Here is a 27,249-nt window from a genome sequence, read left to right as displayed (position 1 = left end):
CCAGGCTGGCCTGGAACTCACAGAGATCCGCCTGGCTCTGCCTCCCGAGTGCTGGGATTAAAGGCGTGCGCCACCACCGCCCGGCAGGAGTTTATTACATTATTATAGCAGTGGGCTCATCAATTAAGGATCTGGGTAGTGTCTTCTGGAGGTGATGACGTGAAGGGCGTGGCTCAGCGGTGAGATGGGGATGTGGCTCCGGCTGCCATTTCTTCTCCCTCTCAAGGAAGCCTCTCCTGGCTTGGCCCCTGGCTCCACCCCCTTCCTCCTCCCTGTGGGGGGATCCTCCTACTGTCAGCTCTAGCGTCGAGCCACCCTGCTCTGGGGCCATCTGTGTTTGGTGACATCCCCTGGCCCCTCCACAGCAGCACTGACGGGTGGGAGGACAGGCCGCAGAGCAAGTGTGTCTCCTTTGCTCACAGGGACACGGAGATTGATGACCTGAAGACTCAGCTGTCCCGCATGCAGGAGGACTGGATTGAGGAGGAGTGTCACCGAGTGGAAGCCCAGCTGGCTCTGAAGGAGGCCCGCAAGGAGATCCGGCAGCTGAAGCAGGTCATCGACACTGTCAAGAACAACCTGATTGACAAGGACAAGGGGCTGCAGAAGTACTTCGTGGACATCAATATCCAGAACAAGAAGCTGGAGACGCTGCTGCACAGCATGGAGGTAGCCCAGAATGGAGTAGCCAAGGAGGAAGGAACTGGGGAGTCGGCTGGCGGGTCCCCTGCACGCTCCCTCACCCGCAGCTCCACCTACACCAAGCTGAGTGACCCAGCTGTCTGTGGCGACCGCCAGCCAGGGGATCCCTCCAGCGCCTCTGCTGAGGATGGAGCCGACAGTGGATTCGTGGCTGCTGACGACACACTGAGTCGGACGGACGCCCTGGAGGCCAGTAGCCTGCTGTCATCAGGAGTGGACTGTGGCCTCGAGGAAGCCTCACTGCACAGCTCCTTCAATCTGGGCCCCCGCTTCCCTGCCAGCAACACCTACGAGAAGCTGCTGTGCGGCATGGAGGCTGGCGTGCAAGCCAGCTGCATGCAGGAGCGGGCCATCCAGACAGACTTCGTGCAGTACCAGCCTGACCTGGACACCATCCTGGAGAAAGTAGGCCAGGCTCAGGTGTGTGGGACAGTCCCCAAGGACAGGCACTCAGAGCTGGATCCCTACCCCTCGGGGCCCAGAGACCCCAACTCGGCAGTGGTGGTGACAGTGGGTGATGAACCTGAGGCCCCAGAGCCCATCACCTGTGGGCCGGCTACACACCGGCCTGCGGCCAACTCCAACCCGGGACTGCCAGTGAGTGTGGTGTGTCCTGTGGAAGAGGAGGAGGAGGCAGCTGCCACCGAAAAGGAGCCCAAGAGTTACTGGAGCCGCCACTACATTGTGGATCTGCTGGCTGTGGTAGTGCCAGCTGTGCCGACAGTGGCCTGGCTCTGCCGCTCCCAGCGGCGCCAGGGCCAGCCCATTTACAACATCAGCTCCCTGCTGCGGGGCTGCTGCACAGTGGCCTTGCACTCCATCCGTAGGATCAGCTGCCGCTCGCTGAGCCAGCCGAGCTCCAGCTCAGCCGGCGGCTCCCAGCTCTGAGGAGGCTGCCAGCTCTCCACTTTTGGCAGCCTGACCACTGATTGTAGGATGCCACTTGCTGCCCCCCTCAGATCCCCATGGGCATCCTCTTATTTACTTTCAGGTCTGGAATAGTGCCCCCCCCCCCCCCCCCCCCGCCAGATGTTAATAGTGTCAGGGATTCAGAAAGGCATCCCAAAGCTTCAAGAGAAAAGGTGGCCAGTTGAAGAGGGAGAAACTGGGAAGAGCTCCCCTCTGGCCCCTCTGGCCGCCCGGACTTCAGACAAGGCAGGCCCTGCTCAGAGAGTCTCCGGGCTGTGTTGATCTGGGGATCTTCCTTTTCCTTGCATCCTTTCCAGCACCCAGTCCACCTCCATGTCTTCTCGCCCACGCCACCCCGTGTGCCCTCCTCAGGCTCCTGGACCAGTATTACCTCCTCAAATGGAGGCAGCCAGGACCCCAAATGCAGAGAAGCACTCCAAGCAGGGTCTGGCTGCCCGGGTCCCACTGAAGCTCCAGCCTCTCCTCCTCCCTTGCCCTGGGATGCAAAGTGTGATCCAGCTGGCATGACCAGCTCAGGCAGGAGGGGCAGAGGGCAGGGTAGGTTCTGTGTCTGTCTGTCTGTCCTCCAGGCCTCCCCCACAGTCTGTTTTCCTTTTGGCTTCTGGGTGTGTTAGATCTTCATGAGCTGTCCAGTGCCCATCACTACTCCTGACACACTAATCATGGGGTTGGGAGGGAGCGCCAGTACAGAGAAGGCAAGGCCAGCAGCTCTGGGAACCCTTTGCCTTCTGAGATGAGTCTATCTCATCTGTAGCCTAGAGGTGCCTCAGCCAGTTGGGAAGGTCAGAGGCCACTTGCCCCAGGCCCTTCGTCCTCAGACCCTGCCTATGTTTGCTCTTGGTTCCCTTAGGGTCTTGGTTTCCTGCCCATCCCAGAACCCCCAGGCTGCTTGCTCTCTGGGATGAGGACTTCTGAATCTCTGACCCAGCTGTCTCCAGAGGAAGGTGGCCATCTGGAGGAATCTCCAGATAGGGTTCTGAAGCCACAGTATCTGCCTATCCATGCCAAAGCAGGGTCCCCTGAATGTGCTTCCTAATCAGGGGCATGGCCAGGCGGTGGGAGCCTGCCTGGGCTGCTCCTGGTCCAGTCAGCCTGGGAAGATGCCCTGATCCTCACCTCCCTCTTCCCAGAGAGGTCATACCTACCTGACTGGCCCACACCCAGGGAGTTGGTAGAAGCCTGCATCTCACTCTCTGGCATAGGAGCCTCTCTGGTTCTCTGCTAAGGTTGCTTGCCCTCACCGATGCCCCGGCAGCCACTACTTGACTCCTGAGTTCTGCCCCTCCACTCTGTGCCCTCCCCAAGGGCACCTGCATGCACTGGGAGTGGGCAACCAGCCTAGCCATCAGGGCAAGAGCCCTCTGCCACGCGCTTTGTGCCTCCAAAACTCCCCCACCTTGGCTGGGGCCTCAGACCGGCCATCCTTGGTGGAGCACCCCTACCCCAGCTGAACCAAACCCAAATGCCTGAGGCCTCGCTGGGGCTGCCCCATAGGACACTGGGGTGGTGCCATGGAGAGACAGGGGATAAAACTGATCCAAAGTGAAGCCAGGATTGGCCACGGACCCAGCCTCCTGCGCCGTGCACTCATGGAGCTCCATATGTCTCCTTAGCAACAGTCGAAGCTCTGCTGAGAAAATAAATGTATGAACTATATTTGACAACATAAAATCCATATATTTTTCACCATTGGCATTTAGTCCAACTTCGCAGCCCCTCTGTTCCATGTCTTGCTGTCTGGGCCTTCTTGTCGTGTCTCGTGTTTTGGTGGACTTGGGCAGGGCTAGGACTGTGGTCCGCTCTGCTCCTGCTGCTGGAGAAGCCATTATAAAGCGTCCAGGTCTGTAGAGGCAGTAAGTGAAGCTGACCATTCACCCTGCTCCTGCTCTGACCCTAGCCCTGCCTCGCCTACAGCAGGGGTCCTCTTTTGTGAGTTCTGCCTATCAGAAGGGCTCTGCTCCTTGCCAGTGGAGTGAGCAGGTCATTACCCAGCCCTTGGATGACCCTGGATCCCTGCAGGCTGGGGTACAGGTCCTGCTCCTAAGTGTATATAAGCCCAGAGTCCCATACCCGTGCAGAGGGGTTGCGATGCCTGCGCAATCCCAGGAAGTGGGCTTGGACGTCGACACTTCAGCAGCCTGCTGGTTCCAGATCTGGAGGAGGCGGCTGAGAGCAAGGTGGGACTGGGCCAGGCTCCCCCTTTGATGCTCATCCCCAAAGCTCCCCCTTTCCTCCCAGTTGGCCAGCCCCCATAGGCTGCAATTTGCCCTCTTGCCCTTGGCTCCTGGAGCAGAAATGTTTAGGGTGCTCCTTTCCCCGCCTCCAGTCAGAGCTAACAAGGTCTTGAGGAAGTGTCCCCGCGAACTGCCTTCTATAGCTACTGAACCCTTGGAGCGCAGTGGCTTGAAGGAGTAGCTCCTTAGTTCTGGAGCCCTCTGTCAGGGCTCAGTGAGGACAGAGGCAGCCTTGAGCAGAGTTCACAACCAATGTCTTCAAGCAGGTAGCATACAGAGCTTTTCACTGAGACCCCTTCCCACCTGCACAGGCATCGGACAGCAGATCCCAGGCTCGAGGGCCAGAGGCTGTTGAGGGCCCCCACCCAGGGCACTCACAGCCCCTCTGAACTAGGTGACGACATGAGTAGACCACCGTGCACTCTCACATCAGGCTATTCCCTTGACAGAAACTTCAGGGGACACAGGACGGGGGCCGGGGGGAGGGGTCTTGACTCTCGGTCTCCTTTGTCTTTTTGTTCGGACAGAGTTGTGCCTGTAGCAGACAGCTCTGAATTAAAGCATGAACACACACGCAGCCCCTCGGCCTGGCGTCTTTGTACCGTGTCATTTCTCTAAGTGTGCTGGGGTAGGTGAGAACTCACCATGGCACCCAACACAGATGGAACCAGCCACTGGCTGGCTCAGCCCCACCAGGCCCTGCTGTGTAGGCCTGGGGCTTCTCTGCCCATCTGGGATCAGGTACGGGATCTAGAATCCCCACTTGGATCCCAGTCACATCCTGCCTAACACGGGGAGACTATTCCAGTTCTTCCCAGTAGTCCTGAAATGGCTTCTTCGGCCCATTCTGTAGCTACAAAAATGGCCACGACCACTCAAGCCGGGGTCCCAAAGCCAGTGCGGAGTCTCCTCTCCTATCCCTGCCATCCCACAGCCACATGACCCTCAGTGCCAATATTCCTATGACAGACTGGCAAGCAGCCCACGATACACAGACAGACCACTGCTCTCAGAGGCACACAGATAAGGCCCTGGCCTGGTCTCTGTCCAAAAGCAAAAGCAGCCCTGGCATGTCATGGGTCCAGTGATTCTGGAATTTCCAGGAACTTTCATAGAAGGGGCTGTGTTTAAAATCCACTCTTTATTCAAAAGACAGTAAAGGGTTACACAAGTAATCTATATACAATCTGTGACAAAGATCAGTGAAGGCAAAGAACACACGAGGAATTCCTCTGTCAAGTCAGGTGGCTGACTTTCTAGAAGAGGCGAAAGTCTGCAGAGGGACCCAGCTGCCTTCGGTGACATTCTGCCATTCTGCCTAAGTGCCCAGCAGCTAGGGTACAGAGAACCTCAGTCCCTCCTGTACCTCAGCATAGCGAGGAGTCAGGATCCAAGGAGGCCTGGAAACAGCAATGACAGACTCATCCAATATGCGTCCACCTGGGACATGACCCCTGCAGTACCCAGACCCAGGCAGCAAGCCAGCTGCAACCTGTCATCTGAGGACTGCCATCTGCTGCAGGATGGCGGGAGGCCTGGGCTGCCCGTGACTTCAGATGTCTGGAATGGAGTGGTCCATGGTGTGGTGAAGCAGCAGTGGGGACAACCTAGAGAGGGCAACAGTGACGGTGGCTGAAACTGGTCCCTGTTGGTCCTTCGTCCCACCCCAGTCTGCGCACCCGACAGGGGCTGCGTTCAGCCCCCACTTCTAAGGACTTCAAGTCATGAGACGCCACTGGCCACCATGAACTGGAGAAAAGTCGAAGATAGAACAGACCAGACCCGTGCTCTGGGTCAGCACTGAGGCTGCCAGGGCGCAGGAGGTGGACAGGAAGCAGAGTGCAGGGGTCGGGTTAACAGCCTTACTTTTTGACCATATGCTCGTAGATCACAGTGGGGATGATAGTCAGTGTGACGACATTTCCGGCTGTGGTCAGAATCTCCGTAATCTTTTTGTCCTAAAGAGGAGGAGAGTGACTGGTCATCTTGAGGAACAGGAATAGCACTGCCACCTGACTGGTGGCTCAGCGTGGCTGTTGCTAGAGGACACCAACTACACCTCACACCTGCCCGCAGCGGCTGGCTGCTGGGACCCTGGACATCTCAAGTGGGGTATTGTTGCTCTCATTTGAGATTGGCAGGGTCACGGGAGCATGGCACTGGCCTCCCATTCTTGAAGGCCAGCCATGTGGGCCTTACAGCACTGCCCCACAAATGTGATTCTCCTGTCTCTGCCAACTTCACTGGCTCCAGTTACACTTAGGCTCCTGTGGGGGACACTGGGTCCACCTGGGTCCTCAGACTCCTGCTGGCTCACCAGCCTGAGCCAGCCACATGGGTCCTCTCCCACACCTCACTGACTAGTAAGAAAAGCTTGTAGAAACTGCTTAGATCCTGAAGAGAACAGACAAGCTCCATGCAGACGGTGTCCACCAGTCGAATGACTACCGTTGTGAGAAAGGGCCTCTGGTCCCTGCTCAGCTCCTGGTGACCATCATTTTGCATATGTACAGAATCTGGTTCTGTGCTTTCTTAGTTGTTCCAGAATAAATGGGAGAAGAGATGCCCCATAGGACTAGTGATGGCCGCAAACTTTGAAAGATACCTGACTTCAGAAAGGGTGACTACTAGGCACTGCTCAAGAGCACAGACCGAGTACCTGAGGGTCTCATGGTACCATAGCTAGGTGGAGTAACCTGTAAGGTCAGTGACGCCATGGGCCATCGGTGCAGCTATGTGAACCACATCCAAGCATGGCTGCTCTTAGAGTTAGGAATGGACTGTCGTCTTTTCAAAGAAGCAATCCCTAGCTGCTCAGGAGTGGCATTACTGCACTCAGCTTTTCAAGCACAGACTGTGGTGGCCTTTTGCCCGGTATGCTTGACCACAGAGAAATGGGAGAGGATTCACCAGGAGGGATCTCAGACACGGGAAGAAACTTCCTGATCACAGCAGTACAGCCACCAGAATACGCCTCCCCAGAAGGTGAAGGGAGACTGCCAGGGACAAGGAAGCAGACACGTGACTGGAGTGGCTTATGCCCTGTGGTGATCATTTATCTGTGTCCCCCAATAAAATTTATCTGAGGATCAGAGGATAAAGGTCAGCCACTATTAGAAAAAACCATAGAGACCTGGAGGTCTGTATAGACAGGCAGTGAGGTAGCCAATGAGAGGGCAGAACAGCAAGGCAATAAAGGTGTGGGTAGACAGGAAGTAACACACATTTGGAAGCTGCAGAGTTGGTGAGTTAAGGTTGGCTGGTGGCTTCTCCGATCTGTAAGGCTTTCACTCCTATATTTGGCTCCGTGTTTTTTATTTAATAAGACCACTTAGAAATTTGTCTACAATGCCCACTGTGGAGTGAGATGCCACCACTTGCCCCATGAGCACCGGTGGGTGGAGAGGCACACTCCCATAGTAGCAGCATGAGTCAGGGCTGAGTTGCTCTCATTTGTTCAAGTCTCAAACCACAGCTCCTTACTGCCCATTCCCAGAAGACACCCCTCTTCCCACATCTACAGCATGGGTCCAAAGCCACTCTGTACCTTCTTGGTTTGTAAATAGAGGATTTACCTACCCTCCCTAAATAAGCCAAGGCCAGCAATGGATTTCCAAGTCACGTTTTCTAAAGGGAGCCTCATTACTGTACGTGATTAGCATCCAAAGAGAAGCGCCACACAGAGGAGGAGGTATCCTCTGGCCAGCAGCCATCTGGGGATCCCGTGTCCTCGCACATTATGATACCCCTCTGGCACATCTTGCATGTTAGCGAATTCTTACTGGGCACTTACTCATTCCTGATTGACAACTGCTCAGAGCTCCACAAACACAGTCATACTGAAGTCCCCGTCTACCTTAGGATGGGGGTGTTGAGGCTCTGGCAGGTTCTACAGCCTATGCAGACAGGAGCCATCCCACCCCCACCATCTCCACAGTGCCCGCATTTCCTGGCAGAGCTACACCACTGCCTACCTTTAGCCCAATGACGTTCTGTCCGTTCACCTCACACACGTAGTGGTTGGTGAGAAGTCCATTACGGGCTGCGGAGCTTCCCTTTACCACGGATACAATCTTCCCCTTCTTGATGAAAAATCCAACTTGGCCTGAGCTGTCCTTGTGCATAGTGACAGTCCGCTGGAACGGCCTGGTAGAGAGTGATGGTAAGCTGGGCTTGCGGGTGTGGCTGGGGCCAAGCAGGGAGGATGCTGGGACCTGGCTACTGACCTGTCCCGAACAATCATGACAATCTTCTCCGCGGATGCCTTCTTCAGTGCTTTGTGAGCTTTGTATGTGCTCCACCCAGCACAGTCACACCCGTCAATCTGCAGGATCTGGTCCCCAAAGCGCAGCCCCACGAGGGATGCAGGGGTGTTGGCCTGGACCAGCTGCACAAAGAGCCCCTGGGAAACAAGACTCCAGAGTCAGCACCCCTGGCTGCCTGTCCCAGGCCCCTCCTTTCAGATGTTCATTTCCCCCTACCCTGTGAGCTTAGAGTGTAATGGAACCTAAGGTCTGCAGGGGGATACACAGGTTACCCTTATTTTCCTGGAGGAGGAAACACATCAGACCACACAGAGTCCGCTGAATCAGGATTTCAGCATCACAGTCAATTCTCCTGTATCACCCTTCCCAAGGGCATCATCTGGCTGGCTTTCTCTACAGTCATCAGGAAGCCAGACCCAAGGGCGTTGGGGTACAGGAAACAGGGGCTCTGAGTAAAAGGAGCCTTGTATGGGACTTAAAGAGGATCCTGCTGCAACTAGGCACAGCCTTGAGGCCTCGGGTATTATGGTGCCTGCTTGGAACCTTCCTTACCGTATACAGAGACTCCCTGAGCCCTGGAAGGGGAGGCCCTTAAACTCTACGCCATCTCAGACTGCCGGGCAACTGTCCTGAAAGGGAGCTTGTATCCCTGGGGCTGTGACAAGTGCTATTTAGCACCAGAGAGGCACACTGTCCTCCTGGGGTCCGCCACAGATCTTGCTTACCTTGTCAACAGCCTGCAGGCGCAGTCCAGTCTTGCCACGCTCGTCCTTGCACAGGTGGATCTCACGCATGCCAGGCTTGATCTCTGCACGCAGCACCCCCAGGTTGTTCCCAGAGACTGGCGCTGCCACCTGGCCAGGCCCGGGGCTAGTGACCACCATCTGCAAACACAAGCGGGGGAGGGTGGTCAGCCAGGCACCTGGGTCCCAAGCCTCCAGGGTCTCTGGGTTCTAGGAAGGGATGAATAAGAGGATGGAACAGTCCCTGGGTTCCACACACAAACACACTTGGCAGAGGCTGCGCGGGAATGGAGCTCGATGATGCCACTAGAGGGCGTCAAAATCCATACCCCAAAACACGAGAGGAAAGGGAAAGGAAGCCAGGCTCAGGAAGGAGTCCCTTTATTTTCCAAAGGAAATGAATGTCAAGAAAAGATCCACTTAAAACAAAGACATTTCACAGCAAGTAATGAGCCATGGGAAATGAAAGGCTAGTTTTGACTTTGTCTGGAACCAAGAATAAAAATTAACAAATGATTTCTCCTGGGAGACAGAAGAGAAGGATGTCCAGTCTCAGGCACAGGACAGTGAGGCAAGAAAATAGAAAAAGGCACACAGGACAGAAAGGAGATATAATTACTCCTGTTGATTAATGGCATGATGGTCTACTAGAATATCCACAGAAATCTAAAAACAAATTGCTACTTATAAGTAAATACATACAAACATTCAAAGACCTAGAATTCAATGCCAGCATATAGAAATCAACTGTGCTGGGCATGGCACCATGCATCTGTAGTCTTAGCTACCAATAAGGCTGAGGCAAGAGGATAACTTGAACCCAAGAGCTGGAAGTCAGTCTGAGCAAGACACAACTGTGTTTATCTACACTCTAACAAAAAAAAAAAAAATGGGGGGGAGCAGGAGAAATGAGATATGTATGAATCTAACAAGACATGTGCAGAAATTGTGTGACAAAAATCCTGATAAACATCAACAAAGACCTAAGCAAATAGCTTTCCAGTATGCACACCCTGGAAGAGCTAGCAAAGCTGTTGACTCCTCAGGCCAGTGCACAGACACAGCACATTTCTATCAACATCCTCCAAGCTGTTTTGGTGATGCAGGTGGAATGATCTAGCTTAAGGTAGAAAGGCAATGGGATGTGAATAGTGAAACCGATTCCAACAAAAAGAACAGAATGTGAGGAACTGCACAGACACATCAAGGTTTCTCTTGCCACAGTACCCAAGGCAGCAGGTACTGGACACCTCAGTCAACAGCCAACTAGGAACTCCAGAGAGAACCTTACCATGGAGAGGACAATTGCTTTGTGGCAGAGCTCAAGATCAGTTGGGATATGGGGCTATCTCAACAAGATTCACTGCAGCAATGGATGCCCAGGGGAAAAATAGGAACTATGACGTAGGAACCTTCTCTGCTGGTGGCCGTGTCAGAGGAGCAGCAGGTGGCAATTGAAGTTCAGGTGTCAGCCCACCAGGAGGAAACCCCCTGATGGGTGAATCTCGGATAGGCAAGGTCCCGAGACCACGGACTGCAGAATGTCTTTTGCTTCTGCTGTGCCTTTACCTGTTTGCTGCCGCTCTTTCTCTGGGATCTGGCATGGTGTGAATGGGGGTGTGGAGATCCCTACTGCCTGTACTGTAATGTGCTTATCTCATGGAAACATCCCGTTCTACTGGGTATTTTTACCTGTAGATTATTATGAAGATGATTTCTTCCTAAGCTGTACTGTCTAATTATTAATAATAATGTTAGTTTAAATAGAGTTTTGATGATAAAAAAATAAAACAAGGAAGTGTCACACAGCTAGAACACATGAAGGAGCTGTATAGACTGTGACTTAGGTTAATGATTAAGAAAAACAATTGAGTCCCAGTAGGCCAGCTAGTTTAAATTCTTTTAATCTTAGTGTTAGGAGATGTGTTCACAGGTTTTAGAGTGCATCAGAGAATTAGGAGGAGAACATCAAGAGAGTTAGAAGGAGAAGGAAAACATCAAGAGAGACAGAAGGGACATTTCTGGATAGAGATAAGAAAAAAGAATATAAAACACAGAATAAAGAACACAGAAAAATAAAGAAGGAAACCATCAAGAGAGAGTGTGAGTGTCCTTTTCCCTAACCCCCTCAGATAAAAAAGTCTAGTACGTGCCGAATCTGTGGATTTCCCTTTGAACCCTGTGCTGCTGGAGGCTGGTTCCCCCAGGCAGCAATATTTTTCCAAAAATCTATTCAAGTGTAATTATAAAGTTGTCTTAGTGAGGGTTTCTATTGCTGCGACAAAACACTATGACCAAAAAGAAAGTTGGGGAGGAAAGGGTTCATTCTGCTTACACTTCCATACAGCTGTTCATCACCCATTATCAAAGGAAGTCAGGACAGGAACTCAAGCAGGGCAGGATCCTGGAGGTAGAAGCTGATGCAGAGGCCATGGAGGGGTGCTGCTTACTGGCTTGTTTCACAGGGCTTGCTTAGCCTGCTTTCTTTTTTTTTTTTTTTTTTTTTTCTTTTTCGAGACAGGGTTTCTCTGTGTAGCTTTGCGCCTTTCCAGGAACTCACTTGGTAGTCCAGGCTGGCCTCGAACTCACAGAGATCCGCCTGGCTCTGCCTCCCGAGTGCTGGGATTAAAGGCGTGCGCCACCACCGCCGCCCGGCTAGCCTGCTTTCTTATAGAACCCAGGACCACCTGCCCAGGGATGGCACCACCCACCATGGGCTGGGCCCTCCCCATTGATCACTAATTGAGAAAACACCTTATAGCTGGAGCTCATGGAGACATTTCCTCAACTGAGGCTCCTTCCTTTCTGATGACTCTAGCTTGTGTCAAGTTGACACAAAACCAGTGTGTACAAAAGTCAAATGTAAAACAAAACTATAGCAATTTCAGAAGAATGTAAAAGAGAAAATCTTTAGGACCTAGGGCTTGAAGGAAAATTCTTTAGACAGGAAATCCAAGAAAAGAAAGGGGAAAATATGAAAAAATATATTTGACCTCATCAAAATTAGAGGCATTTCCTCTGCTAAAGACTCTGTCAAGGAGATAAAGAGCTAAGCCGAGGAAGACTGGGAGATGGTATTTATAACCCATGTTATCTGATGATGATCTCAGATTATAAAGTGTAGTCACTAAACTCGACCTTTAAAAGTCTAATTAATATGCATGAAATGAGCCCCGTGATGCGGCTCAGTCAGGAGGGTGCCTGCCTAGCGTGCTAAGGCCCTGGGTTTGCCTAACACCACACAAACCAGGTGCAGTGGCACACATCTGTAACCCCAGCACTTGAGACATGGAAGCAGGGTGGGGGGTGGGGGGTGTCAGAAGTTCAAGGCCACCCTCAGCTATACTGAGTTTGAAGACAGATAGGGCCAGATCTTGTCTCAGGTGGTGGGGACATAATAAGATATACCACACCACTAGCCATTAGGAAAATGCAGATGAAGACTTGTCATAACTAGTGATGACACTGAGTGCTGGTGAGGATATGAAGACACCAGGCATTTGGCACCATTGACAGGAGAGATGAATGCACAACCCCTCCAGAAAATAGCCTGACAGCTGCCTACAAATGCAGATTTATCACATTGTGTAACAACTGCAAATTCCCGCCCGCTATGCCGAAAAGGAAATTTGTATCCATACAAAAGCCTTTACACAACAGCTCTGTGTGTAATAGTAAGAAACTAAAATTATTCTTGGCAGGTAAGAAGTGGCAGCTATGCACACATGAGATCCTGAATTCAGATTCTCAGAACCCACATACAAAGCTGGGTATGTGACCATGCATCTGTCACCCCGGTGCTGGGGAGCTGGGGAGACAGAGACAGGAGGATAGCTGCCATTCATTACCCAGCCTGGCTCAACCAGGGAGCTTCAGGTTCAGTGAGAGACCCTGTCTCAAAAAATAAGGTGGGGAGGGATAGAGCAAGACATCAACCCTAGTCTACACACACACACACACACACACACACACACACACACACACACACACACCAGACATACAACTAACACATGCATAGAACACCCTAAAAGAGTCATACTTTCTGGTTTCCATTTATACAACATTCTGAAATAAAATTCTACAGACAGAAACCAAGGCTGGGAGTGTGACACATTGTGGAACAAGCTAACACCCATGAGGTCCCCAGTACTGCCAAAGAAATAAAAAGAAAGGGGGGAGGAAGGGTGAGCAATGGAAGAAATAAAAAGAGGAGAAGGTTACAGGGGTTGGGGAGGGCTGGAGGAGGGAGCAGGTGTGACCACGAAGGGGTGGAGAGCTTCCTGGGGAGGGATGATCCTGCCCAGAGCTACAGACACTCCACTAGTGTAAATTATTCATCCTGCTACTGTTCTGTGGTTATGGAGGCAATACTGGTGAAATAGACTTCCTGTCTTTGCAAGTTACCGGGAGCCTACTATTTAAACACAAAAAAGTTGAGAACATTGAAAGTAATTACAATTAAAAAAATTGTTAGCCGGGCGGTGGTGGCGCACGCCTTTAATCCCAGCACTCGGGAGGCAGAGCCAGGCGGATCTCTGTGAGTTCGAGGCCAGCCTGGACTACCAAGTGAGTTCCTGGAAAGGCGCAAAGCTACACAGAGAAACCCTGTCTCGAAAAACCAAAAAAAAAAAAAAAAAAAAAAAAAAAAATTGTTGAGTATGGAGCTGGCTCAGCAATTAAGAGCACTTGTTGCTCTTGCAGAGGACCCAGGTTTGATTCCCAGTACCTACATGGAGGTTTACAACCTTCTATAACACCAGTTCTAGCTAGGCATCTGACACCCCCTTCTGGTTTCTTCAGGTACCAACCACACATGTAGTGCACATACATACAGGCAAAACAATAATATACATAAAAATAAAATAAATCCTTTTCAAAAACATTCAAGAAGCCGGGTGGTGGTGGCTTATGCCTTTAATCATAGCACTCAGGAGGCAGGTGCAGTGTGTCTACAGAGCGTGGTCTACAGAGCACTAGGAACTATCCAGGACAGTCAGAGCTACACAGAGAAACCCTGTTATGAGAAAACCAACAGCAACAACAAAAAATCCAGGAGTGGTGGTGCATGTCTTTAGTTCCAGCACTTGGAAGGCAGAGGCAGGCATCTATCTCTATGAGTTTGAAGCCACCTGGTCTACACAGACAGTTCCAGGCCAGCCAAGGCTACATAGTGAGACCCCATGTCAAAGAAAAAAAAAGACAACCATCATAATTTAGGGTGAGTGCATTTGGGTCCCAATTGCTGTTATAAAGAATGACTGGGTTGACAATATATCCATACACACACACACACACACACACACACACACACACACACACCTTTTTAAATGGCAAGACCAAGAGATAGGATGTTTAGTGGCCACCTGAGGCAGGGGACAAATACCTACATTGTCACCATCTGGAATCTGAGGCAGGCTCTTCTGGACTTCTTGGCTAGAGAGGGACAGCCCCATATAACTCTCCAGTTCTGCCAAGTTTGGGTACAACTCTGATGGCAAAGAAGAGACAAGGGTCACCCAGGGGCTTGCGCAGAGCCACCTTGGCTGGCCCAGGGCCACTCATTTTCCATGAACCTGGGAAACTTCAACCACACCCTGATCCCCTGACCATGCTGTGTGTCCTGGGGATGCTTGCCAGTGGCACGGGCCAGCTCTGCCCAAGGTTCGAAGCACCTCTGTCTAGGAGTAGCCTCAGACACTGAGTTTCTCCTATACCCCTGAGGCACTCAATTCAACTGCTTTGACAGCTGACACAAAGCCAGAGCAGGTGCAGGACTACCAGAGACCACGGGCCATGGTGGATGGCAACTTGGGGAGATGGCAGAGCACCGAAGGGGGAACCATGGGCCCTAGTTTAAGCTTCTCTCACAGGACTGGCTCAAGATTGCTATGGGCTTCTCTAAGGGCTACCTCAAAATCTGGTCTTCCCAGACAGTCTGCCTGTGGTGGCCCCAAATCAGGCACTTTCTGCCTCACACGTCAGTTTCTCCAATGTTTCCTCAAAGGGGGAAGGTGAATTATACGTGAGTCCCACAAAGTGACAGGTGAGAAACGGGCATTGAGATGTGGCCAGAATGCTGGGCCACGTTCTCAGAGTCAGTACACGGCACACCCAGGAGAGGCGGGCCTGCCTTCCATGGTGAGAGACCCAGCAATGCTGGGCTGTGTGACGGAGCTGTCATGATGCTGGGGTCAGGTTCACTCACCTGAAAGTGGGGGTGCAGAAGCCATCGGGGCTGACGGAGTGAGCATCCTGGGTGAGGCTCTGGCTTGGGCCTAAAAAGAATGTGAAATGTTGCTCAGCTGTAGCTGGGACTCTTGGATCGTTCAATCCCCAAAGGGGTCGCCACCCACAAGCTGAGAGCCACTGCATCAGCCTCTGCACTGTGTCCCAGGGCTTCCAAGGAATTCCCAAGGGCTTCCAGTACCCAGCATCCCCCAAGACAAGCCTTAGTTACTAAGGTTAATTCCCAAGGTCACAATAAGGGACTCTAGGCAGATGGAGACTAGTTCCTTACCTGGATGACTTGGCTCACCTTCAGGTCCTCCAGAGATGGGTATAGGACAGACATAACTGCTCCTTGAAGCACCCTGCAAAGCAGAGAGGGTGAGGAAGGATGAGGATGCTGCTCCTATCTGCATCCAGGAAGGATGAGGATGCTGCTCCTATCTGCATCCAGAAAGGCTTCAAGGGTGCTGGCTGAGATGATCCAGCCTCACAGACTACTCCAGGCAGGACTTGACCATAATCCTAAATTTTCTTTGGGTCCCTATAAGATTACCAGTGCCCCCAATCAGCAGGAAGTAGCCTAAAAAACTATGTTCGCATTCCCAAAAAATGGATTATGGATGTTTGTCTTTGTTTAGAATGTTGGTTACAAATTGTTATGGATGATGGTCAGGAAAAAAGCTAAACAAAGGAAGATTAGATTTAGGGTTATTTTGAAAAGAAAAAAGGGAAATGCTGTGGGATAATGCTCAGGTACACTGTAAAGATTTGTCACTCCTATTGGTTTAATAAGATGCTGGTTGGCCAGTAGCCAGGCAGAAAGTGTAGGTGGGGCGACCAGACTAGGAGAAGGTGGGAAGAGGAAGGGAGAGGCAGAGTCTCCAGCCAGACACCGAGGAAATAAGCAAGATGAGAATGCTGCACTAAGAAAAGGTACCAAGCCACATGGCTAAACACAGACAAGAAGTATGGGTTAATTTAAGCATAAGAGCTAGTTAGTTATATGCCTGGGCAACAGGCCAAACAGTTTATAATCAATACAAGCCTCTGTGTGTTTATTTGGGACTGAACGGCTGCGGGACCAAGCGGGATAGAAACTTCCTACACCTATCTTTCTGAAAAACGGTAGAACAGCTGCTCCTGCCACCTGTGCCCCACAGCACTCTATGATCAGCAACAGGAGTTACTATCCCATTTCAGAGATGAAGAGCCAGGATTTACACCAGTCTGTCTGTTTCAAGCTCAATCTCCACCCACAAAATTCCACATCTGACTGACCCTGGATCTTAGAAACCAAACCTAGTGGACCATCCAGGATATACCTACTAGAACAGACAGGGTCAAGAGCCATGTGTCAAAGGTCAGATGAACTATGAGGTTTCCTCATCCGGTTCAGCAGGTGCACATGGAGCAGCTGCTGCATACCAGGTAAGGCTGGGAGCTGGCACAGCATCACTCACAACTACAAGCAGGTTGGGACTTAGCATTTACAGAAAGGCAGGAGACTCTAGAAACCCTCCCAATTCTTTTCATCCTGAGTATTTCAGCTCTGCAGTGCACCAGCTGGCTTAGGGTTATTGTTGCTGTGATGAAACACCGTGACCAAAGCAACCTGGGAGGAAATGGGTATACTTCGTCCACACTTCCATATAACTGTTCATCACCAAAAGGAACTCAAACAGGACAGGAACTTGGAGGCAGGAGCTGAGGCAGAAGCTATGGAGGAGTGCTGCTTATTGGCTTGCTCCCCATGGCATGCTCAGCCTGCTTTCTTGTAGAATCCAGAACCACCCAACTGAGGGGTGGCAGAACCTACATCAATTAAGAATATGCCCCACGGGCCTGCCTATGACTGGATCTTATGGAGGCATTTCCTCAATTGAGGTTCCTTCTACTCTGGCTTGTGTCAAGTTGACATAAAAACTAGGTAGTACAATTGACCCCTTGACAACTTAACACACAAACACATCACTTATTAAGCAACACTCTGTGTTCTTTCTCAGGCCCAGGCCAGCACTTCACCTGGGATGCCCACTCTGTTGACCCCGATGGCTTCTGCACCCCCACCTTCAAGAGAGTGAGCCTGACCCCAGTGTCCATACCATGATAGCCCCAACTCCTTTCTTGTTGTCCTCATTAATTAATATTAATACTACAATCAGTCTTTACAAATCCAAACACTTTAAAAGTTCAGTCTCTTTAAAAATCCAAGGTCTCCTAAAAATCCAAAATCTCTTTAGAAATTCAAAGTCTCTCAACCGTGGGCTCTTGTAGCATCAAAAACAAGTTAGATCCTTCGTTACTCCATAGAGAAGAGTCGAGTGGTGGTGCCATTGCATGGCACACTGGAGGCCCTGGGTTCCACTCTGACACCACAGTCCTCTCTCCTACACACACACAAACTTGGGGCACTTAGTATAACCCTGCTCCACAGGGAGGAGGAACAGACGATGCAGGGGTACTGCACATACACACACTTCATCATCCCGCCTGAAAATCTGCAGCACCTCTAAGCGAGGTGTTCAAAGCAGCTCAGACTATCAACCTCTTAAAAACACACCATTCCCTCCCTAGGTGAACCGTCCAGGGGGAATCTGCCCTTCCGGGTTCTTCCTGGCTCTGTCATACTTCCTGCCCTCTGCGAGGCAGGCCACTCCAGCTAGATACCCCACCCTACCTCCCTGTCACCTCCCCCTTGCTGGACCCGCCTTCTAGGGTAAAGGTCACTGCCCTGTCACACTGGGCCCTGTCACCAGGACAGGCTCTGAGCTATACACCCACCTTGAACTTTTCAGTTACCCCATGCCTTTCCAGCTCACTGCCACTATTAATGGTCAAGGTATGTCCTTCTTGCCCACATGTAACAGGAATGTCAGAGGTGACATAGGGAACTGATTAGGCTGTGCCATGATGTGTGAAACCAGCCCCATGACCCTGTATGACCCACAGGCACTGAGGGCATTCTCATAAGTCACTTCTCCCTCTGTACTTGCTGCCCCAACCCATGTCCTTAACTACCACCCCCACCATCCTTCTCGTGTGTTATCAAGTCACCTCTCACCCATATCCCTGCCATACAGACCTCTTTCACTGTTCTGTCCCTCATTAGTGCCACAGCATCCCCTAAATAGGCCATGGACTCCTCTTTCTCTGCTCCCCAGACGGTAGCCACCAGGCCTTTTATGCATGAGGCCAGGATGTTGTGGCTTTGCTTAAAGCCCTCCCCCTTGGAGGCAGGAGCTGATGCAGAGGCTGTGGAGGGGTGCTGCTCTCCATGACCCCCTCCTACCTTCAAAACCAGTACCACCTGGGTGGCTCTTACACTGCCGCCCAGCTGCCAGCACATGGCACCACGCTGGCTGAGTCTAGAACACAGCGCTGTGTGCCGACTCTCAGGAAACACTTCCCAGACGTCACCTGGCTAGTGCTGGTCTTTTGTAATCACCATTCGTTTAGCAGCCCCAGCTGGCCAGCATCTATTGTCGCAGTAAAGCGATGGTTTTACTTCAGTGGTGCTGCTCTCTTACTAATCACAGCTGAGTCCTCAGCCCCAGCTGACCAGAACCACAGATTCTTAATTCAAAGTATCAAACGGCCCCAACTGGGCCTTTGCTTCTCTCTGAAACTTCCCAAGCCAGGCCTCCGTCATCTACACTGCTTTCGGCACTACCCTCTAATCTTCCAAGTTCTCACAACAGCTCACCAAGCTTTGAACACTCAATGGCTTCTCCAACCCAAAGTGCCAAAGTCCTTCCACAATCCTCCCCCAAACAACATGGTGAGGTAGATCACAGCAATATCCTAAGGGACGAATTTCTGCCTTAGTTAGGTTTATTATTGCTGTCATGAAACACCGTGACCAAAAGCAACTTGGGGAGGAGAGGGTTTTTCTGACTTACATATTCTGAATCACAGTCCATTGAAGGAGGCCAAGGAAGGAACTCAAACTGAATGGGAACCTGGAGGCAGGAGCTGATGCAGAGGCCATGGAGGAGTGCTACTTACTGGCTTGCTCCTCGTGGCTTGCTCAGCCTGCTTTCTTATAGCACCCAGGACCACCAGCTCAGGAGTGGCCCTACCCACAATGGGCTGAGCCCTCCGAAACCAACCACTAATTAAGAAAGAAAATACCCCACAGGCTTGCCTTCAGTCAGATCTTATGGAGGCATTTTCTCAGCAGAAGTTCCCTCTCTCAGATGACCCTAGCTTGTGTCAAGTTGACGTGAACTAGCCAGCACACACACACCACACACACACACACACACACACACACACACACACACACACACACCAGTAGCCCCCCTGGAACCTAGCCTGTATTTCCTAAAATGGCCCCCACGGGCTTCTTGAATCTTCCCTGGAATGAACTGGTGGCCCAAGGGCCAGATGTAAAGAAATTGTATTTGACCTTGCAGAATACTTAACAATTTGTTTGCAGATGCTACACTAAACAGATTCTGACTGATCCCGGAAAAGGGGGAAGCTTTGGCACCCGAAGTGTCAACTGAACACCCACAGACTCCAGTGTGCACGGCCCTACCACTCTCCACTGTCTCCACACCCAGGCCACTCTAGTCATTGGCATTGAGTTCCAACAAATTGCTTACCATTTTGACCTTACTCCCCAGTTCCTCATCTTTCCATGTGCCTTTCCCCCACCCCTACTTTCAACTGCTGCAACAAGGAAATACTGGAATGGATGTCTCTCTCTTGTCTCTCAGCCTTAGAATGGTAGTCCCCCTGTCTGGCATACTGTCTGGATTACAACCCCTGGTCCTTGCCCAGCTCATTCCTAATAATCCTGAAGTCTAAAACCATAAGATCTTTCTCATAGGAAGCCTGCTTTGGATGGGTGCACGTCACAGTGCTCCCCCATGTCCTTACTCCTGTTTATTAACTAGTCTTGTAGTTGACTCTCCTTGTCCTGCTGTCTTATTAGACTGGGAGTCCCAGGAGGGCCTTCTCATTGGCTGCAGAACCTCTCAAACCCTGTGCACAGAGGATAATGCAATAATATGCCAGAGGCAATATATTTGGTCCTTCCATCCTTCCCCTTGTAAAGCAGAGTTCTGGTATTTCAATATTATGCCCTTCTTAGAAATGGAACCAAGAACCAGAGGTCTAAATGCACCTTGTGAGTCGATTTGTTTTTTGTTTTTAATGTGCATTGGTGTTTTGCCAGCATGTCTGTCTGTATGAGGGTGTCAGGTACCCTGGAACTGGAGTTACAGACAGTTGTGAGTCGCCATGTCAGTGCTGGGAATTGAATACGGGTCCTCTGGAAGAAACAGCCAGTGCTCTTGACTACCGAGCCATCTCCCCAGTCCCCACCTTGTGTATCTTAATCCTGTGTAGTTCCTTAAATATGAATTGTCAATCATGGGCCTACCCCTTTAAGATGATCACTCTAGGAGACCAGATCCCGAACCTGGCTCCTCCATGCTGTTTGTCACATGTCTCTCCTAGACTAAATCATGTGGTGTGGCCCTTTCTGCCATTCCCCAAAAGGATATAAAACTCAAATACTTTCCCATGTTACCTCCCCCGTTCTGTCTATGACAGCGGTCACTCTAAGCTCTCTCTCTCTCTCTTAACGCAGCTCCTCCTCTCCAGATTTTGAGGGGAAGCCTCTCCTGTCCTTAATCACATTGTCTCTGATAGAAAACATCATTCCTTCTTAATGCTCTCCCTCATCAAGGCCTGATCATGGCTCCTATGGTCTCAAGGATCTTTCTCCCAACAAAGTTCATCCCTGAAGGGTATTTTTGTGTAGGCTTCTTTCCAAACCCAACCAACCAACACCTGCCCCCCCGCCCAACTCACCCATCTGCTTGCAGTCCTGCTTCTCTGACATGAACCTGTGCTAGCATTACAAAATCTGAAAATAGGAAGTTCATTGCTAATTTGTACTGAAAAATATAAAAATTGACAAGGTTAAGTCACATAGCCAGGACTCTTTCGTAGATGGGCTGTACCAGCTTCCCTGCGGCTCAAGTACCCAGCCAGCCCTTTGCTGATTTTGTGCTGCCTGGCTGGCTGCTGGAGGACACGGCTGCAGTTCTCGGTCCTAGGGTAGTCTTCGGGGCAAAAATGACTATCCTAAGACGAGAATTCCCAAGAGGAGGGGCGAGTATGATTCTAGCCTTTTAGATCAGCTAAGGGAGGAGACCCCTTCACCTGGGACCTGCCCTACAGTGCACCCTCCAGGTGGCTTTTAGCCCTGAAATAATGCTCAGCAGTTACCATATACCAAATTATGCTTTGCCACCAGGAGTATGCACTGCGCATATACAAACGTAAGAGACCACCCTTGTCTACCTTTTTCTAACAGTACAGCAATAGAAGAGATGCGTTCTGCAGCTGCCCTCTGAGAGAAAACAGGCCCAGAGACCCACTTCCTGGAAACTGCTTCCAGACTAAAACCCTTTCGCCTCTGTCCTTACAAGGGGCGGTGCACAGTCTTCTATTGCAGGCTGCTGTTCTTCCCCTCACTACAAGGCGTCCTTGCCTGGGCAGTAACTCAAGGCGAACCTGTAACCCGTCCCTTCTCTTTAGAAACGGGAGCAAGTAGGCACAGACTCCGCACACTTCACGCACTGAGTACCCGGGAGAGTCCCAACTATCCAGGGGACATCCTCTGTACGCCCCTACGTCACACGGGTCCACGACCCGACCCGACCCGCCCCCACAAGCCGCCTACACTCTGCTATTCTAAGGCTCGGAGCCCGGCCGGAAGCTGCATCTCCCCTGTCGGGTACAACTCCTGCACAGAGATCCGGCTTGCCCACGTGCGGCGCCTACAGCGCACGCGCACCCAGCCTGCTCGCTGTAGGCTCCCAGGATGCCCCGCGGCTGCGGAGCTAGCCGGGTATCCTGTTGTCGCGGACGGTGTGTGCTATTAGAGTGCACCCTGCTTCGGGTTTCCTTCAGGCGCCCGTATCCAGAGTCCAGCAATGCAGCAAAGGAGTACGGGTGGGGAAGACTACCCGGGCTCTCAGCCCTCCTCATGTGTACCCAAAGAGACTCAGCCGGTGGTTCTCGCGAGAGCCCCTTGTTGGGGTCGTAGCTCGTCACCCGGTTTGACTTACTCGCCACTAAGGCGGCGATAGATGGGAGAGCAGAGTTCACACGCGACCCGCTGCTCGTTCTGAAAAGGAGATTTCCTCTCCCTTTAATTTAGAAGCGCCTTCAAATCCCTAGGTGTTGCTTCTGATGTCGCCCTCTCTCCCACGCTCTCGGGATTCTGGCATGGCCCTGACTCGACCTGCCCTGCTTAAAAATGCACCCCCACCACCCACCCACAGGCCCCAACCATCAGTGATGGAACCATTGGACATCTGCTGTCCAGGGAAGTGGACTTGGCTGAGGGATCACTTTCCACGGAAAATCAGACTGATCGCCCTTTGTAAGGGACCTAGGCAATGGACTCCATGGGGTGCAGGAAAAATAGCTGGAAAAGGCCGGGCGGTGGTGGCGCACGCCTTTAATCCCAGCACTCGGGAGGCAGAGCCAGGCGGATCTCTGTGAGTTCGAGGCCAGGCTGGACTACCAAGTGAGTTCCAGGAAAGGCGCAAAGCTACACAGAGAAACCCTGTCTCGAAAAAACCAAAAAAAAAAAAAAAAAAAAAAAAAAAAAAAAAATAGCTGGAAAAGCAGGGAAGCCTCCGAGAGGGAGAAGACCTGCCTATGACCATGAAGGATGGAAAGTTTAAGCCAGTGAAAGTAGAGTGTGCTATTCCTGGATAGGGAGGCCCAGGCCTGAGTTCCACCTGCTGTTTGGATATTTCTTACCTTCAATAGATCATTTCAAACGATTTGCTGGTTCTGAAACTCAGCCTGCTAACCCATGCCTCCATGCTTTGGCACTGCTGTTCCCTCTGTCTTGAATGCCATCCACAGTTCATGTGGTGAATTGTTCAGTTCTAAGCCTGCCTCTAAATCCTACACCCACACAACCCCCAAGGATCGTTATTCTTCTGCCTAGACCACAGCATCTCATGAATTCCCTAGTCATTATTCATTCCCCAAATGTTTAGGAAGCACTGAGCTAGGCCTTTCGAATTTCCTGGATTGAAATTCCACCATGCTGTGTTTGTTTGCCCGTATCCTCACTAGCCAGTGTGAATTCCCAGGGCCAAGCCCTCATAAAGTTACAGGAGAAAAGCAGACAGGGAAGAGAATTCTGAAACCTAGTGGGTAGCCATTTCCTCTCAATTGAAACAACATTCCCTCCTGGAAGGGAGTGGGAGGACTCGGGAACCTAAGGAAGCATCAAGACTCCAAGAAGCTCAGAGAGTTAGGATTCACAAAGCCCTTCACCCCCCATGGTTCTATAAGCACCGAACAATTGCCAGAGGAGAGAAGACTCTCAGGGAGGAATCTGCAGCCATCGCCCTTGCTGGGGTGGGCTCTTCTGTGATGCAGCTGCCTTTGAGTCCTAGGCTTCTCCAACCCCACTAAACGCCTTGGTTTACCACGGAGACATGGCATCTTTTAGTTGCTCTGTCATTGGTTCTAAGGTGAACAAATGTTTGTTCACGTCTCCCCAGAAATGTCACCTGACACCTAGATAAACATTCTTCCAATTACCACCTGTAGACAGTCCTTGGGAGACTAACTGGGTGTAGAAAGGGAAACTGCAGCCCCCATGAGGTACACACACAGCAGTGTGACAATGGAAGGGTTTGTTCAGCGCCTACAAGTTGCTGTCTTCGTCTTTGAAGGGAACCCATCCAGTCCTTGCTCCTGGAGGGACTTCCCTTCCCCACACCTTTCAGATTTCCATCCCAGAGCTTTCTACACCTCTTCATATTGTAAGCAATAATATCGCCCACAGCCTATCAGCAGGCCCTGTGGAATCAGCCCATCGGCCCCCATCTTTGAACTTAAAGAATGAGAACATTTTGTTCCAAACTGCTGGAGCTCAGGGACTCCCACTTGTTCCTGTGGACAACTCATCCATCCTTCAGAAAACAGAAGCGTGGGTTAATGCAGTGGAGTAATAGCTCCTGTAAGGCCAAATTAGCCCAGGGATCTGGTGAATCGGCAAGGAGGAGGCTGTTGCTAAGCCGCAAGCATGTGCCCTCTTCTTTCAGGGCTGTACTGTGCCAGAGGGAACTGGACTCAGAAACTGCTGTTCCCCCAGTGAAGGGCTAGGGGAGGCAGAGCAGAAGCTTGGACTTTAGAGAGAGGCTCAATCTACTACCTGCTCTGGCTGTGAGAGCAAAGACCGGGCAAGGGCCTACGTCATTTCTTTTGTAATAGCAGTAATAACACTTCACCACAGTTATCCAGGCATTAGATGATTATTTAAAAGAAATGCACATAGAGGACATTTAGCACAGTACCTAGCACAAATAGGCAACTCCATAATAGCTTTCTGCTCATCCCACATGCATTTATTAGCACCTCATAAGTCCAGGTACTCTTTGGGATGCCAGCAGTAAGAAGTGAGCAGGGGTTGGGGATTTAGCTCAGTGGTAGAGCGCAAGCACAAGGCCCTGGGTTCAGTCCTCAGCTCCAGAAAGAGCAAAATCATCACTCTTTGAGGTAGGGGCTTTATTGAAGAGCTGGATTAAACCTTGTAGGCTGTGTCGGGTGGTGGGAAGAACTGGGGAGGAATACGAAGTAGGATGGAGAGAGAACAGAGTGGCAGTACAAGCAGGGGAGGCTTGCTGTGGGGGTGAGAGACATCTGACCAAAAGCTTAAAGGGCTGACTGGCTGGGCAAGAACACTCCAGGGAGCCAGTGCCACTGCACAGACCCTGAGGTGAGAGTGCCCTCTGTTTAGGGACACCTGACCCCCCAAGACTGAAGTTAGCTGTTCAAAGGACTCTAAGGGAAGAAACCAGAGAAGTGGGGAGAAGTTCAGGTCCTGGAGGGCTTGAAGGTCTCGGTGAGGATTTGAGCCTTTCTTGAGAGAGAGCCACCTTTGGGACCTCCTGGCTAACGGCTGTGGGACAGATTGGAGTAAGGGGAGAGGCATAGAACAGTGAAGAAAAGCATTCATCCTTCAAACCCTGCCAGGGCCTGGGGTCAGAAAAGGGAAGCTTTGTTCCCATTTCATCCCAAGAGAGAAGCAAGTTTTTAAAAGGACTGCCCAGGAAGTCCTTGAAGACAGGACAACAGAGGCAAAGAAATGGTTGTGAGCAGGTCTTGTTTAGAATCTGTCCCAGCCAATACAGACTCTGTTCTTACCTGCTGGCCAGATGCTCTGTCTCCGTCTCCGGCCACTGCAGAGTCTCTTGGGATGTGCTGGTGGCCTGTGTGCCAGTTGGAGTCCTGCTCTGGGAAGGGTGGTGCCCGCCCCTTGTTCAGCTGACTCACAATAAACTGGGATGGGCCCAGGTTAGGCTGTATGACTAGGTAAACAGAGCAGTCACCAGGCACACGAGGCCTTTGCCTTAGTCTAGATTCAGAGGTGGGGTTAAGGACACACAGCTGATATGAGCTGTTGGAGAGATGGGAACAAACCAGGGCTACTTGGCCCTATGAGGAAGTCAGCACTGGCTGTGGAGGCCTCACTCCACTGATGGGGAAAGTCAGCTGACTGGAGAGCAGTGAGATAGATGCCCTGGGTTTTTTAAAGTCCATATTTTGTAACCTAGTATATTTCTTAGAAATGTATTACATTGAAGTCTCTGGATCCATCACTGTGTTTCTTTTAGTAAAGCCAATCTGGAAATCCCCAGATGCCTGACACTGGTTAAACGAGTCACCAATCTATGGAAGATGACAAAATTATTAAATCACTTAAGGAAGGTGCCAGAGGAAATGGGACCACGACACTAGTGAGACTGGGAAAATCACCGTTGGGGTCCTCCCGTCTGGTTTAGTTGTCAGAAGTCTGTTTTCCTGCAGCAGCGGAAGAAGATGTATTTAAATGCTGAGTGGCTCTGGATGGGAGCTGAGGTTGAACTTTTTTTCCTCTCTCTTGTTCACCCATTCTCTGAGATGCTAGGGATCAAGCAAATGCTAGCCTGAGATCTCCAGCCCCTGGTGGGCTTTTTAGTTTGTACTTCTGTATGGGTTCCAATGAGGATGGGGTGTGTGTGTGCGTGCACGGTGTGTGCAGCATACTGGCCTGTGTGTGCATGTAGGGGCCAGAGATCGACACCGCCATCTTCCTCTCCACCTTAGTTCTTGAGACAAGGTCTCTGACTGAACCTAGTGCTCCCCATTTGGGGTAGACTGGGCTGTCCAGCAAGCCCCTGGGATCTATCTCTGCACCCCTAGTGCTGGGGTTACAGATGTGTGCTGTTGTGGGGTCCTCATTACCCTCTGAGCCAGCCAGCCAGCCTTGCTTATGATTTTCTTGAGAGCAGTAAACATGGTTTTGGTTTTTTTAATTGGTTGTCTCCTGGAAGGGAATTAAGGAACAGTGTTGGGGTAGTGTTCGGGTAGGACAGTTTCTTCCTGTCTTTCTTTTCCTTTGTCACTTTGCTTTTTTTTTTTTTTTTTTTTTTTTTTTTTTTTTTTTTTTTTGGTTTTTCGAGACAGGGTTTCTCTGTGTAGCTTTGCGCCTTTCCTGGAACTCACTTGGTAGTCCAGGCTGGCCTCGAACTCACAGAGATCCGCCTGGCTCTGCCTCCCGAGTGCTGGGATTAAAGGCGTGCGCCACCACCGCCCGGCTAACTTTGCTTTTTTTTGACACAGGGTCTCTATATAGTCTTGGCTGGCCTGGGAACTGACTATGTAGACCAATCATAGAGCTCTACCTGCCTCTGCCTCCCAAGTGCTGTGTTTAAGGTTTGAGCCACCATATCCAGTCCTTTGTGCCTTTGAAATTTTGAAAAGTATGTTTATCCCACTAAATAATCATATGAAAATCAAGTTAAACGGAAGAGGAGGAGGAATTCCTGGTGGGTATAGTTAGATGTTGTCTAGGGAGGGACCTAGGAGTCATGTGCTAGGCAATCCCCTAAGGAATGAAGCAGTGCATCTACCTACTCAGGGTGGGGTGAGTATCAGGGATACTTGCCAGGCAGGCTCACTTCACAGTTCCTATGATGAGCCTGGCAGGATTGTACTAACAGCAGATCCTGAGGCACTGCGTGCCTGTGGGGAGCCTACAGCCCAGAGTGCCACACAAGGAATACATCCTAGGAATGGTGACACCCCTGTCCACGTGGCCTTTTACCTCTGACT

At 51.1% G+C, this 27,249-nt stretch overlaps 2 protein-coding genes across 18 annotated transcripts in view; one reads left to right on the top strand and one right to left on the bottom strand.

Annotated features, from left to right (window-relative positions):
- The window catches only part of Snph (syntaphilin), a 44,214-nt gene extending 39,771 nt beyond the window's left edge, over positions 1–4,443 (top strand). For all 6 annotated transcript variants that reach the window (XM_052723498.1, XM_052723497.1, XM_052723496.1 and 3 more), the window contains one exon: positions 423–4,443. In XM_052723498.1, coding sequence (XP_052579458.1) covers positions 423–1,590 — 1,168 coding nt within the window. In that variant the 3' untranslated portion in view covers positions 1,591–4,443. The remainder of the gene's footprint in view (positions 1–422) is intronic.
- Positions 4,444–4,988: 545 nt separating this feature from the next.
- Positions 4,989–25,318, bottom strand: Sdcbp2 (syndecan binding protein 2). Of its 12 annotated transcripts, none has more exons than XR_008214961.1 (10): positions 20,926–21,897; positions 15,392–15,464; positions 15,080–15,149; positions 14,262–14,362; positions 8,857–9,015; positions 8,093–8,268; positions 7,841–8,012; positions 5,733–5,824; positions 5,359–5,473; positions 4,989–5,266 (listed from the first exon to the last, which is right to left on the bottom strand). XR_008214961.1 is itself a non-coding variant. In XM_052723501.1 (10 exons), exons 2-10 carry the CDS (start codon positions 20,997–20,999, stop codon positions 5,419–5,421), a joined length of 972 nt encoding a protein of 323 aa, XP_052579461.1. In that variant the 5' UTR covers positions 21,000–21,011; positions 21,803–21,898; the 3' UTR covers positions 4,989–5,418. The 12 variants fall into 12 exon arrangements, 11 of the variants coding, with proteins under 11 accessions (XP_052579461.1, XP_052579460.1, XP_052579468.1 ...); XM_052723501.1 differs by having other exon boundaries at positions 4,989–5,473; positions 20,926–21,011; positions 21,803–21,898; XM_052723500.1 differs by having other exon boundaries at positions 4,989–5,473; positions 20,926–21,011; positions 21,546–21,896.
- Positions 25,319–27,249: the final 1,931 nt, after the last annotated feature.

The sequence above is a fragment of the Peromyscus californicus genome, unplaced genomic scaffold (assembly GCF_007827085.1).
Source record: "Peromyscus californicus insignis strain IS unplaced genomic scaffold, ASM782708v3 Scaffold_7__1_contigs__length_154581171, whole genome shotgun sequence".
Taxonomy (NCBI): Eukaryota; Metazoa; Chordata; class Mammalia; order Rodentia; family Cricetidae; genus Peromyscus; species Peromyscus californicus.
Note: the sequence above shows the minus strand (reverse complement) of the source record. Positions and strands in the feature narration are given on the sequence as shown.

Coding starts and splice junctions, on each gene's coding strand:
- Sdcbp2 (XM_052723501.1), bottom strand. CDS start 20,999: ATGAACTTCCTATTTTCAGATTTTGTAATGCTAGCACAGGTTCATGTC. Junction 15,465..20,925: donor GCAGGACTGCAAGCAGATGG/GTGAGTTGGGCG, acceptor TCTGCTTTGCAG/GGTGCTTCAAGGAGCAGTTA. Junction 5,474..5,732: donor TACGAGCATATGGTCAAAAA/GTAAGGCTGTTA, acceptor TGCCCTCTCTAG/GTTGTCCCCACTGCTGCTTC.